This window comes from Sebastes umbrosus, chromosome 17, assembly GCF_015220745.1.
Source record: "Sebastes umbrosus isolate fSebUmb1 chromosome 17, fSebUmb1.pri, whole genome shotgun sequence".
NCBI lineage: Eukaryota > Metazoa > Chordata > Actinopteri > Perciformes > Sebastidae > Sebastes > Sebastes umbrosus.
In genome coordinates, this window is record NC_051285.1 from 28,757,645 (window position 1) to 28,772,943 (window position 15,299).

At 39.8% G+C, this 15,299-nt stretch overlaps 1 protein-coding gene across 5 annotated transcripts in view; it reads left to right on the forward strand.

Moving 5' to 3' along the window:
* ntm (neurotrimin) overlaps positions 1 to 15,299 on the forward strand; it is a 398,233-nt gene that overhangs the window by 363,581 nt on the left and 19,353 nt on the right. For 2 of the 5 annotated variants that reach the window (XM_037747919.1, XM_037747922.1), the window contains 5 exons: positions 2,014 to 2,142; positions 2,903 to 3,023; positions 3,268 to 3,419; positions 5,039 to 5,074; positions 8,847 to 14,280. In XM_037747919.1, the coding sequence (XP_037603847.1) occupies positions 2,014 to 2,142; positions 2,903 to 3,023; positions 3,268 to 3,419; positions 5,039 to 5,074; positions 8,847 to 8,947 (539 nt within the window). In that variant the 3' untranslated portion in view covers positions 8,948 to 14,280. Of the gene's footprint in view, positions 1 to 2,013; positions 2,143 to 2,902; positions 3,024 to 3,267; positions 3,420 to 5,038; positions 5,075 to 8,846; positions 14,281 to 15,299 lie in introns of those variants that run through there. The other 3 variants (XR_005203765.1, XM_037747921.1, XM_037747920.1) reach the window with 3 other exon arrangements.

Sequence of the window (15,299 nt, forward strand, 5' to 3'; positions counted from 1 at the left end):
CCTCTTTAACAAAGACTGAGCAATTAGAAAGCCAGCTCACTTGTAGAGTTCGGGTGGAAACTTGAAGAAATGGTAAAATATCAGTAGTCCTGCTGGTGTAGATTGTGTTGTTCTTTGTGAGCCCATTAAAATGGAAGAATAATGAGGGATTCTTTGTGTATTTCTTTGTGCTCGGGTAGTGCTGTGTAGTGGGTACTGTTTCTGCTGAGACAACATTTGTTCTCTCTCTAGTACACTTAAAGAGGAACATCATTCTTTGGCACATGGTGCGTGTTGTTTTTCAGTGGCTTTGCTTGCACAGTTGGGTGACTGGCGGTCAAACTGGCAGCAGCAGCAGCACATGCAGAGGCTCAGAAGTGCAACTATGAGACGACCGACCAACAAGATAATGACTAATTACTTCATTTATAATGCAGGGCAAAACATGGCAAACACTTTACATTTAAATGAGTGTTGGTGCAGGTGACTTTATGTAAATGAGTTGATGGATTTGAAGGGTCGTGACCTCTGGTGCTTAGCCAGCCAAGGCCTTGGAAGCTGGTGGAGGTGGAGGAGCGTTGTGTGCACTGAAAGACAACAATATGATGATGATAGGGTGTACGTTTGACACGGAGGTCATGATTTACTACAGTGGTGTTGGGACACAAAAAGGTTTTGTTCCCAGACCTATAGTGAAGTCAAGGGTGCGTGACAAAGCAGCAGTATGTGAAGCGTTGGGATGAGAACGTGTTGAAAACAAGGCTTTGAACATCAGCAATAACCTGATTTGGTCTATTTTAAAGCAATGCAAGCATCCGTTCATATCAAACCCAACATTTATACTAATAAAAGGCATGTGGAAGGAGCCTCATAGCTTTGTTACAGGTGAATTGTTTTCATGAATTCATTTCTGAGGCCATTAACTATAGAGACATACTGATTTCAGTGTCAGTCTGGAGGACAGCCGCTTATGCTGCTAATGTGGAGCTGTAAAACTGATGCTTGACGTGAGGACTTTCAGAATGTGTGTCAGCTGGCAGCCTTGTCTTGATTAACTCTCCTCAGAGGATTACAGTGGCTTTAAGGGGACAACGCAGTCTCTACTGGCGAAAATGTAGTATCCTCTTATGAGTGAAAGCCGAGCAGAACAGAACTCACGAGTACTCCCAGTACTCCTCGTCAGGTGATCGGCGTACCGGTGAGGAGAACTTCTCTCCATAACAACCTTCCTAGGTGCAATTCAGTAATGTGCATAAACCCAGCAATTTATTATTGTCACCTACCAACATCCCAGGAGCAGGCTTGAACTCAATTACGTCTTTTGTTCTTTATGTTGAGTGCTGTATTAAGTGTCTCTGTCAAGCGTGTCAAATTGATAGAGGAAAAAAGTAGCAGGGCTGGCATTCCCCCCCCTCCATCCCCATGTTCATATTGTCACATCTCAGTAGTAGTCCTGGTGCGCTCGCAGGCGTAAGAGACGCACAAAAAGAAGCAGAATATGAAAGTTCTGACAGACGGTTGATAATGAGCGGGGGCTGAATAAAGCACTAATCACCAACAGTTGTAACTTCCTCAGACAAAATGTCAGCAAGATCTGGGGTTGAAAGAAACAACAGAGCGGCATCAGAGACAGATACGGGCATGTCGTCATATTTACTTGTGTAAATTTTGACACACATGTAGCTGTGTGAATTAAGCCTGCCATACTAGATCAGGTAACCTGTCGCCGCTCCTGCTGCTGCTTCTCAACTTTGATTTGTGTGTTGGAGTTAGTTTCTCTCTTTGTGTACGAAAATAGATTCTATGTTTTTTTTCCAAATAACATTATAATTCTTAATGCACTGCATCACAGTATAAATACATAACTTATTATTGTAACACTTATCAACACCTTCGTCCTTACTCTCCGTACACCAGCGTGATTCACGCAGGGACACGGGGAGTGTGAGCATGACGATCCAGGCCACAGCTGTTGACTTGTCACATTAACTCTGAATCTCCATCTTCCATTTTCTTCCCCCTTTCATACTGCAGGCGACCTGGCATCAGACGACGACTACCTGGAGATCCCATCTATCTCCAGACAGAGAGCAGGGACGTACGAATGCACAGCCGTCAATGAAATCGATACGGACGTCCAGACCGTAGACATCACCGTCAACTGTGAGTCCGCCGCTTTGGCTGAAGAATTTAAACATTTTGGATTTGAATTAACGGTGTTGAAATAATTAGTCAATTTATTAAAAACAAAAGACATCTTTTGATAATAATATAATCATTTAAATGATTTATCCAGACAAAAGTGGTGAACATTTCCAGATTCTTAAATATGAGCATTTGCTGCATATCATGGTCGACTGAATACAAATAAGTAGATGGACTGTTGATAACTGATTTATCATTTAACTAATATTTTCAAAGGATAAAATGGTGAGCATTATTTAAAACTCCTCAATTATAATAATGTGTGTAATCAGGATTTTGTGCGACTATTTTCAATGAAAATAGGGCTGCATAGTTACCATTTGTATGGCTCAAAGGCCACTTCCCAAGGCTCTCCGAGCCCAGAACAAAATGTCAGAGTTTGGAGGAGCCATGAGCAGTAATTGGACCAATGGTCACATTTTGCTCAAACAGCTCGAGTAAAATCTATTTAATAATGTGAAGCTTTTCTGCTGCAGGACAATCCCACTGGATGATTTAAACCTGATCAGTTAATTCCTTCTCATCATGTCCTGATACCATGCAGTTTCACCTATGTAAGAAAATCGTACATGATTTAAACTCCTAATTCCCGTTCCCGTGTGGTCACGGTGTCGATCATCACGGCTGAGAGGAGAGGATGCAGCGACCCGTCTCCTGATGTCCTTGACTTGTGCTGCTCCTGGTGGCGGCGCTCTCATGTGTTGCTGCTTGCTTGTAGATGCTCCGTCCGTGTCAGAGGGCAGAGACGTCGGAGTGGCTCTGGGCCAAAGAGGAGAGCTGGAGTGTGAGGCTGACGCAGTGCCTGAGGCAGATTTTGAGTGGTATAAAGATGACAGAAGGTAATTTGTTTTACATTTGCATTTCACACAGGCAAATGGCAGAAGCGTGTGTGTGTGTGTGGTCACAGTTATTGATGGTTATTGATCAGCTGCCAGTCATACAGGCATTAAGATTACTGCAAATTGGTCCTACTTATTAATTAAATTATTATTATTGCACTCAGACCCATTGATAATGTGACTTGGTTGCCATGGTTATTTGCGTTCACTGTTTGTCCGTGGACATTTTCTTTCTCACATGTAGGATCTTCAACGGCTTTGATGGCTTGGAAATTGTGAATGGCGGATCACTGTCGAAGCTGACATTTTTCAACGTGTCTGACGGAGATTACAGCAACTACACTTGTGTCGCCATCAACAAACTCGGGAGCTCAAACACAAGCTTCCTTCTGTATGGTGAGTACAGGAAGATGGTACAGTTATAGTACTACAGGAAGGGAAATATAACTCAAATGCTGTAGTGCATCTGTATGTTGCGTATCAGTAGGATTCAATATCTATCCATTTCATGAAAGCTTTTACATTCACTGTTATTTAAACAACTATTTATGACTCAATATCCTTGTTTGCACTGCAATGCGTGTGCTCATGTGCAGGCAACCACAGATTGTGTTGAGTATACAGAGATGAAAGATGAAATATAAGAAGTCAAAGTCAGTTTTTATGTGATTTTATTAGTACACTTAACGTAGATCTGTTTATGTTCAAACCGTTAATGTATTAAAGGAGCAGTGTGTAGGATCTGGGGGCATCTAGCAGTGAGGTTGCAGATTTCAACCAACTCTCCCGTGTGCCAAGCGTGTAGGAGAACTACGGTGGCCTACACAAAAATGTGAAAACGCGAATGGCTCTCTCTAGAGCCAGTGTTTGGTTTGTCCGTTCTGGGCTACTGTAAAAACATGGTGGCTTCATGAAGAGTTGCCGCTCTGATATGTGGATGCGACACACTGTTCCTTTAACAGAACTGGATACTGGATTATTCTCACCAATGAAGAGCTCCGCTGCTAAAAGCTACTGATTGTTTGTGCATACGGTACACCTCTAGGTCTCATGCTTGAACAAGCAACCGAGTCACTTTCATGTAAAAGTCAAAACGGCAATCTTTTAAGGTTGACCCGGTAACCCCGGGAGCTGCCAGATTTATGATTAATCGCAAAGTGTTATGATACTTAACATTATAAGTAATTATAAAATGCTTTATTATATGTTATTATTATTGTTATAAAGCATCATGGATATTTATTAGTGCTTATAACTGTAATTACACAGTGCTATAAGCAGATGATAACACATTATAAGTATGTTGATAATGGATTATAGATACGGGCGTCACAGAAAGTGACCTAAAACCCATCAGTGATGTGTGAGAGAACAGAAATCACTCTTCACTCCCTCTCACTCACCAGGTGCCAAAAATACCCCAAATATTGTGTCTCTTCCTGTAATGAATGATGCTGTGAGGAACATTAATCAATGTAAAATACATCCCTGTCAGAAAAAGGGATCTCTTTGGGCCAGTGGGCGTCACGTCACCTATGGCAAGCCGTTTCATCATTTAGTAGCTAAGCTCGACTGTACTGAGGTTGCAGATGATCTCTAATGAATATCCTGTATAGCTATGAAATGTTAAAATGGCTCGCCATACGTCACGTGCAGTTCCGACCTTGTCCACTACACTACTACACTTCCTGAGGGCTTGCCTCAAACCAAAGATATCAGCACATATCAGCAAACGTGTCACTATAATCAATTATTACTTCATCAACACTGAGTGATTGTCAGTTTAAAATACTGTAGTGTTTCAGCTTTGAAATGGACTTTTGACACCATCTGAAATGATGAATGGCTATTGGCACTATTATCAGTTTGAACACTTAAGTATGTAACTGTGCAGCCAGAATGAATGAAAGTCTATTCAGCAGCCTACTTTTCATGCTTTTCACAAGTGTTGTCAATGATTTGTTGCTGTTCTGTTTCCAATATGTTGCTCTGTTCCATTTGTTCCCCCGGTGTAGTCGTAATTGAACCCACTAGCTCAACACTATTGCAAGGTTAGTATTCCGCACCAGCATGTACTTCAACTGTCGTGGATCGAAAGTATTAACTGCATGCTGGCACATGACAAACCGCCATTTTCACAAACTGGAAGTTCGGCTGCAGTGTCACTGGAGTTATATACGCAGTGTTTGACAAGAAGAGACAAATCATTTCTGGGCTCTGTGATCCTGTCAAAAATTGTACTGTGTTTGACAACTCTTTGTTCTCTTCGTGAATTGACATGTTAAAGCTGTTGTGTGGCAGACAGCATCTCTGAAGAGAAGGAATGGCGAAGCAAAACCGCCATATAAATGTAAATCATGTGGGTCTTTGTGAAAATGGTCATTGCCGCCCGTTTCGCTAACCATGTTTCATCTTCTCCTTTTGCAACCCTAACCGCCTCACTGTGTGTCACGGCTTCATTTTGATCTTTGCATGCTCTTTTTTTTCAAATGTAAGTATTCATCATCTTTCATTATCATCAGTTGTGTGATTGTTTGTACCTCCAGTTACTGTATTTCAACTGTACCTCCTACACGGAAATATTGTGAAAGCAAACACAGAAAGCTGCAGAACCTCACTGCAAGCTGAACTGTTTCTTGTATCTGCAAAAATAGTGATTTGCAGATTGTAGATTTCCGCTGTAGATGAGCCCCGTGTGTTTTTTAGTAGCTGTGGCGATAGTGCTGAGATAAACTCCTCACCCATCGTGTCACGTGCAGTGTCCTTGTGACTGGTTGTTGCAGCATCTTGTAAGCAAACCCGCTCCATTAACACATCATAATTGTATTAATGGCTTTGATTTTGACTATGAGTGAACATCATTATTCTAATTAGCCATATGCAGGATTAGGGATAATCCACTATGGCAGGGTAATTGGATAGATGCCCCAAAGGAAACTGTGGTGAACTCATGGAAATCCAAGGGAAATGAGTAGTCATTGTGTTACAAGCTTCAAAGTAAAAAAGTTAAAATGTGTCCTCAATCCTCAAACAATGCATCAATTTAGATGGAATTTGCCTCATCCCTGAAAAGAGGATGATGAAAATATTGTCTTTTTCATTGTAAAATGTATTATATTTTAGCTGTGCAAAGACTGTAGTTCAGGTGATTTTATTGTAAGTTACTGAGACTCTAGCTTACGTTTTCATGAAATCTGGGGACAATATGATAAAGCATGTGTCTCCATTATGTTTTCTGATGTGCCAAGGTTGCAGCCTTGATGAATATGAATCAGATGAACTAGTTCCATTAGATACATGAAACTAGAAAGATTGAATGTACCCTCAGTGGATCATTTCTGGCTCTCAGAGACCTATCATAGACCCATTTTGGGTTTTTTTAGGGGTACAGGGGGTCCTCATCATCTGAAAGCTGGGAACCTGAAGATTCATTTAGGTGCAGCCTGTGTGCCAATTTGTTCTTTTCATTAATCAGAAATAAACATCAATGGATGAATTAATTAATTAAAATAGATTATGAAAGTGTGTAAGGGTTTAAAACATTATGATAGAAGTATATGATGGTCATCCCCCATGCTCTATTATGTCTCATAAGTTGTTGCAGCATTTCTTGGGGTTTGTTACACAGATTTGGTGCTAAATTTAACATTTTTTTACTACTCGAAAATCAATAAAAATGATCAATAATCTCTCCAACATACCACATTAAGACACCAAGACCTTGTGGAACACCATAGACAAAGCCATGCTGTGATTTGGTAACAACATTATTTTACATTTGGAGATTTCTGCAAGAATTGCATTTTTCGGCGATGGAATAGCGAGCACTTCTGTTGTGTAAACTACTCAAAAAAATATTATTGTCAGTCTAGCTAGGAAAGCCATCCATCCTCTGAATGCTCTAAGTCTCTAGTTTGTGGCTGTAAAGTTTCATGAGGCTGTGATTATCCTAGAGGTCACCACAGGTCATTTTATAATGATAAATGGTAAATAGACCACTCAAAGACTGCAGCACAAATGTTTTTACTTTAGTAAGAAGAAATCTGCAAGAACAAATCAGATTGTTAAAAACCATGAGGTTGATTCACGGATGATATACTTACTTCTGTATCTGAAATAAATACAGATACAAGCAGATTTGGCTGCAAGCTGATAATGATGTCAACAACAGGCAGCCCTGTCTCCTAAAAATTACGTTCCCATATAATAAAACTGCACTGGGAATTACGTTTTGAAGGAAACATATTTTGTCACAGATTGCATTGTTTTTTTTTTACATATCACAAATACGTTTGTAATGGTAGTCCGTGGAAGTCTGCGTAGCGAGGAGGTCGGGGGGGAGGACGGGTCAAACAAACACTTTTAACCAGGAGGCCGCTGTTCGTGTCAACGTACACTTATTTTAATTATTTAATTTTATTAAATGCACAAACGTCATTTTAAGCCAAACCCTGATGTTTTTTTTTACTAAACCGAACTGAGCAGCTTTGTTTAGTTTTTTGATTATGTTCCAATTTTACACCGTTAACCACGTGTTTAAAACTGTTTAAAACTCTGACCGTAGTCCGGGAGATTATGTTTCCCTCGAAGCGTAATTGAGAATGCAGTTTAGTTGTATGGGAATGTCATTTTTTTTAGAAGAAAAGGTTGGTTAGGGAGAAAGATTGAAAACAAATGAGGACCTAGGATAGAGCCTTGAGGTACGCATGCCACTGATGTAGTCTCTATTTGGCATTGGCTTAAGTTAAAATGAATCAAATTAAAATTGAAACTAAAATGATCTTCACCCAACAAACAATGAAAAATGTTATTATTCAATTATTAATTAGCCTCACCAGAAGACTGCGCTGTGAATGCCAACTGACATAAAACCTCAAAGAAGAAGAAGACTGTCACTTTTGAAGTCGAGCCAGAGTAAAACTGTCAAAACTAACTAACTTTAGCAACGTTGTAGAATTTAAACAACTGGTGTCAGCTAGTTTTTGTTCAGTGTTGGTGATTATATTAGTTAGTTAGGAGTTAGCTAGCTACCTTGGCATGGAAGGCGGAGACAACAGAAGCACTTTGCTTTTGGTTAAATGTTAAGAAAATGAGCTCAATCTGCGTTTCAAGTCACTGTTGACTTTTTCAGTATTTAAGACCACAGTAGTTCCCTAGTAGTGTCTAAACTAACCATAAAAAAATACTTTAGTTGCAATTAGCATATACAAATATCGTAAAAAATAAATAAAAATTAAATATGTTGTCAGTGAACATTTCCAACATTCATTAATTCAACAAATTAACAAATTCCAGCAGTTAGCTGTGTAATCGTTAAAGTGAACTGGATGTTGTAGATACATTCAGTTTGAACATTCATGTTAATTAAAATGTTTCTTATTTATATTGAGAAAATAAAGTAATCAAAGCTATTATGTATGTAAACCTAATGTTTGATAGACAGGGTTACAGCTTTCATGGGTCACAGTCACACTAGATTCACTCAAAGTCTCGATGAAAGTCGACTTAATAAATGTTGATGCCTTGTGACTAATAAAACCTCCCAATCCCCAGTAACTCGAAACAATGAACAGTAATCACTGTGATAACTATATTAATTATTATTTACTATTACTACATCAACTATATAATAATTTACATTAGTTTGTTTGTGAAGTAGTCACCGTGTGTCTACAGGCCACAGTACTCACCTTTTGGGTCATACAGGAAGGGCCTTTAATAATGTATCTCCAGTAGTGATGAGACAAAAGTAAAAATAATATTCAGAGGTGAAACTTACCCAAGTTTTCTTTTTCTCTCTCTCTCTTTCTTTCTCCCCGTCAGGCCCGAGAGCAGTTCAGGATGGCAGCGGCGGCGCGATGGGAGTCCACTCACACACCTGTCTGCTCTTCATAGTGGTTCTGCCGTTCCTGCTCAGATTTTGAAGAGGAATGGATTTGAACACGAGTATTTTGTGTGTGTGTGTGTGTGTGTGTGTGTGTGTGTATGTGTGTGCGCGCACGTGCGCGCGTATGTGTGTGTGAGTGTGTGTGTGTTTTTTCTTTTTTTTTTCAACCGGAACCATAAACTGATGCACAGTGAGTGCATGACGTATCCTGCTACGTAATGATGTTGACCCACTAAATAAGTACGTAACAAAAGTTTTTGTTTTGTTTTGGGGTTTTTTAGATTTCAAAGATGTAACAAATGCTTCACATTTTAATTGAATTATGTTGTTCTCTCTAAATTATATCATTTTGGATTATCTCTTTTTACATATATAGTATGTCTCAGAGAAAGAAAAAAAAAAAAGTTTGGTTAATTGTGGTGTCTCTTATTCAAATGGATTTGTCTTAATTTTTGAACCACATTGCATATTCATCTCAACTCCAGGAAAAAAAGGCAAATTTACAGCAAGTACAGTATGAGAGGTGAATGTTAAATACCTCAAAGTCAAACCGCGACAGTGAAGCAGAAGGAATTTAGGTTGCCCTGAGGCTGAAAAGCCTGGTATTATCATATTTTAATGTATAATAATTATCATTCAGTCTGGTTGTTGAAACAGAATTGTTTTTGACCTTCAAGTATTTTGGTTCACAGCATTCTAGTGATATACTTGCAGTTGTGTTATGCTAATCTTTTAATTTTATGTTGTTTTTTTTTTAATTATGTTTAGTTTTAAATATTTTTTGAGAAGGGAAAATATGAAGTTGTAATTATTTAGGACAGATATCCTAGTTTTATGTCTTTTTTTTTTTTTTTTGTTCTTTACCAGTACAGTTGTACACAAAAATGGTGTCAAGAATAATGATGTTATAATTATGTAGTTAAAAATGGAGGAAGAGTTTACTCCACTTGTGTGGAGTCGACGTCTGACTTAAATAATGCAAATGTATTAATGCCGTTGCTACTTGTTTGAACACCATTCCATCTCTACACGACACAGTTATTTGAGAAAAAAAAAGTTCCTGTTCATTTTCCGAACCAGCACTGGAGGGTTAGAGACCACTCAGTAAGAACATGTTCATAGAAAATACAAACTTTTTGCATGTATTTAGACACCAATAACCCAAAGACTTTAGCAGTTCACACAGCACCATATTCCATACGATTTCTGTTTTCTAGTCTCAACACCAAACCAAACACATTGTTCCATACTAGTGTCTTTTCACAAAAAAAGAGGGTCAACATGTGTTTTGAGTTTAACATAGGGTAATTTGGAAATCTAAAATTATAGATACCTTTGAACCAAAATGTACAGTATGTGGTTTATGACAAGATATTCCCAGCTCTTATTGAAAAGAAAAGAATTGCAGGATAACTGTACAATATGCGAGCCAATTTGCAATAACCCAGATTGATCAGAGGTCTGAGTAAAAAAAAAAAGCTCTTATCACTTGATATGTGGCTCGCATTGTCAGAAAAGACAGGATATGTGAGAAAACAAGCCAGTCGTATCTCCGTGTTTTATTATGGAGGAGGATCAGCGCAGCCGAGAGAATCACCGGTGTTATGAGAGGCGGCAAACAGAGGACAGACCTCCGTTACCTTATTTTTGTTGTGAGCGCGAGGATTTTATGCAACAATCAGAAACCTCTCACAACACGGCAGCAAGATTTAAAGCCCAGTGATTTATCTTTTTCACATATCTTGTGTTGGCAAACAATTTACACCGACTGCCAGAGCACACTCAGGTTCCCCCAGCAGTGGAAGAGAGTTGAGTGACAACAACAACATTTGGTGTTTGGCTACTGGTTTTGTAACGTGGAAAGGATGTTTTTAGACATCGCGCCTCTCTTGTAAAATGCATCGCTGTTTGTGTTTGCAGCCGTACAAACATAACCGTCTACTGACTGCACTCCACATCAGTGGACTGTGTGCAGCACTAAAGGATTTGTAGGATTTCCATTAACACAACATCAAACAGGAACAGTGAATTACAACAAATTAGTGTGTGTGTCTGTTTGGTGGCGGGGCAATGACATGCCTCTTATTATCCCACGGCTCTGATTGAGTGTTTTCACATATGGTTATTTTTAAATTAATGCGAGCTCAGTCGACACTGAGCAGGCACAAAAAGGAGAAGAGCGAAACAGAAGCAACGATCTGTTCACATTCACCTTTTCCTCCCTTTTTTCCCCGGCTCGCCTCAGCTTCTGGTGAGGTTATAGTCCTTCATCCACGTGCACGCACCCCCGTCATGGGGATAACAAGGTTTGTGCTTCTTGATGTGAAAAAAATATCCAAATCAAAACGGCATGAAACAGATAGGGCCATTATTGAAATTGATCAGGGTAATCATCAGCTGAATGTGACAGGCTAATCACGGTTTGTTTTCACACACACAAGACAATGAGAGAGACACACACACTGCACACTATTATTCATCTCCAGCACAGTGATGTTCGGAAATGACATGGTAATTATTCCATCCCCGGCTGGAAGGATGGCACCACTGATCTCACGTCATTTTGCCACAAGATTAACCACATCTAAGATGAACTGAAGTCAGATCACCTCCCAAGGAGGTCTGTGTTGGGATCCCTTCACAAGAGATTGCATGGAGCGGTTGCTGTTGCTTTGAGTTCACTTGAAAGGTTGAAATAATTTGACTGAAAATATCACTTAACAGAAACACACACACCTTCTCACCACCACACACACACACACGCCACAGATTCTACTGAGGTAAAACAGTTTCTTGTATATGTATGCCGACATTTCTTTTGTAGAACAGCCAAGCACACTTTGTAAAAACTGCTCATTTATTATTATTTTTTTTTCTACCTCTGAGCAGTTGCTCAGCAAGTTGCCCAATTATCAATTACCACCTTAAAGTCATATTTAGATGTGGCCATTGGTGTGCATTTGTGTGGGCTGTAATGACAGCGAGGCTCATTCACACCACACTGCTACATTGTCAGTATTGTTTCTCCAGGAGTATCACAGCACTCCACGAGTTTCTGAAAGGACAGCTCACACAGCTGAATGATTGCAGTTTATTGCTTTGTCCTTAATAGCTGTGATATTGTTTTAGTTTTTTTTATCAGATACAGTATAATTTATCGAGCCAAGCACACTATTACTGACAAACCCATGTAAGTGTGTACCTTTAGAATATAGACAAACAGATCTGGACAAACCAGCAGGGCTGCTGTCAAAATATAACACGCATCTCGAGATGAAAGTGAAAAAACAAAGTTCACACGTAACCAGAGGTAAGGAGGTGGTTGTATAGCAGACTCCACCTAATAATCCACCTAATAATAGCAATGCCATATGGTCACTATGGCAGCGATTCAGAGTTGAGGCGGCACAGAGCATCATAGACGACAGACCAAAACTGTGCACATTAATATTCAAACTTTTCGACGGTCGTTAGGAGGAACCCCGCTAATTCTCCAAATCAAACAAGTATATTGTTTATGAACTCTGATGAGATATGTGGTCGCGGACAAAATGTTGTAAACTGTGAAGCGCAGAGCTGAAGAAGCAACATCGAGTCAAAGAACGGTCTGATCTGTGTTCTGGTATTCTGCCTTTTTCAGTGGAGATGGAAACAGTCTGCGCTCGTCAGATCACTGCTGGAAATCCCGCTAGATCATATTCCTAAAGTTTCGGCCTTGGTCTGATCCACGTGCCGCTAACAGAAAAAGGATCATCTTCATTTCCTTGTTCTCAAATCCCCACTGTTCCAAACGTGTAACAAGAGAAGGCATGTGGAGTAAACCTATGCAGGCTGCGTCTTTAAAGGCTTCAATTGGATTGTTTTCTGACCTGAGGCCGTTTTGTATTACTTAGCACCAGTGTTTTCTTGATGCAGTTTGGGCCCTGGTAGCCTCGAGGTTAGACAAGCTGGCTTGCAGAGCAGTTAAATAAACACAATCACATTACGTTTAGTGAGACAGTGTGATGTTTTGTGTTGCATAACGCAGCTATTTCCCATGCTGTGGCTCATTTAGTTGAGAAAACTCTAATAAGCTCTCAGTTGGCCTTCATATCGTCCCGTTGTTATCGGGACTTATCCTCCGTCGTAGAAGTCTCACCCAGTGTGGTTTTTGCAGCTCTTTGCTATATATACAGTAACATCCTGTTTATGCACCAATCTCTTCAGGAGTTAAATAAAGTAAGAAATGTACCTGATTGTTTTTCCCATGCTGTATGCCTCCAACAGCTGCATATAACATGCATCACCGTCAGGCAAACTGAACACAGCAGGCGTTGCAATGGGAAATAAGCAACTGTCATAATTGAAAATAATTTACCACCTCTCAGACAAATAGTAGGCAGTCGTACTGCAGTTTCTTTCTGCATGGCATTAAAGAAAGTCAGCCTCTGTGCTTGCTTATTAGAGCACATGTTCTTAACTGCCACCAAGCATGACTTTTAAACGGATACAAGACACACAGCGAGTCCCATCCGAGCCAAAACTTATAATGATAAAATCAAGCAACTCGGGAAGAGGATCTTGGAAGTATACTAGTAAAATATTTCTGATCCACCCACAAAGTTCAGCTTAAAAACTGCACTTAGAAGGCCTGAATACCCAACAACTTTTTTTCTGTTCTGACTCCAGTCAGCCAATTCTGAATCACAGTCCATGAAGGCTTATATTTTGGCAGTAGCGCTGCATATTTATGGTGATACGACCAACTCCATTGTCTGTTTGACGAGTGCATAAGGATTGCAGGACTCATTCTCTCTCTCAGTCCAAGCAAACATGGGCCCAGTTGGAACATGGGCTGAGTTGGGGGAGAAAAAAAGCTATGGATACAGTGTATTTCTTTTCTTTGTCTCCATAATGTGCAAGGCAAGAGAGACAGTCTTTGAAGAAAATTTGATACCATGTAAGAAAAATGACTGAGCTTGTATTGCACCTACCAGATAGTACTATTCATTTTAGGTGTTTTGTGACATTTGTGTGGTTTGCATCGGAGTCTGGAAGAGATCATTTTTGGATGTGAACTTTGGTTACACATGAGAAATCAAACCTTTTGCTTCAGCTGCCAGGGGATTATCATATTAGCAGACGCATGAAGTAGTCTCATGATCTGTCGGGATTTATTTTGGATGATGATTCACATATAAACAAATTCTGCCCTTTTACCTGGTTACACGTTCACAAGGCTCTCTTCAGATTGGATTGTTCCCAAGTGGAGGGGAGCATCATGCTATTTGACTCCCTGCATTGTAAAGGATTGTTGGTTCATATGTATTTTGTTGATGAAAAGTGTGTGCTCATATTTAAGACTGACAATAATAAAATGTTGTATCTTAAGACTGTGTGTTTTGCATATACTGATTGTGTTGTATTCATGTTGAATATACATATTGTATCTACTGCACTGCCAACAGACCTTCCCAAGGTGCACAAACAGTGCACTACAGTGGCACCCATCCAGAAACAAGACAAACCTATTGATTTTTTGATCCCTCAGAAGTCCTGACCTTGGACTGAGCTCATTGTGGTCTGTCCGCTACATTACCAACAACTGCTAACTGCAGTTCTCTAAATGACACCAGTGTGTCTTTGAGACTGAACACAGTGTATTTTAAGGGTTCCGGAGCATCAATAATGTACGACCGCAGCGGGAGGTCTGCCATAATGCTCTGGATGGGTTTCTTTTCCTCAACTGTAGCTGCATGCAAAAAAACTATTTCTTATGCTAATTTATTCACTGTATAGATAATACATGTGATAAGAATCTGAAGGTTTCCACTGTTAGTTTGCACTGTGCAGTGATTTCTTCATGACCTGGAGGAATGCTTTACTGTGCGCTAAATTATGTTAAGCCTGTCGATGATATGTACAGTATTTCAGGTATTATTGCATTTTTAAGCAGCGACAGAAACACGTCTTCATAGTTGATACCACAACGCTCTACTTCAGCCTCGGCAGATATTTAATTCATGCAAACATCTGCTCTCTGCGGCTGAGAGTTGCTCCACACACCAGAGACTGAATACAGTGTTAGAAAGATAAAAGAATGCCTTACGTTTAAGGCCGGTGTCCCTAAAGAAATCAAAGCTCACACAGACTCCACAATTTAAGGTCATTCAAAGCTCGGTGATTAACTGCATTTTTGAGGATGTATTGTTCTATTGTCACTTAAGATCAGTGAAACTGAGCATTGAAGGGAGACACCTGAGCACAAAACACTGAAACCAGCATAACCATCTGCTTAGAAGTGCAGCAAGAATGAGTGTTCACACCGAGCGTGTTTGGATCTACAGCATTTGGATGCTGGAAACGTATTTAGAGGACACAGAGGCACATTATATTGTTCAGATTACCTG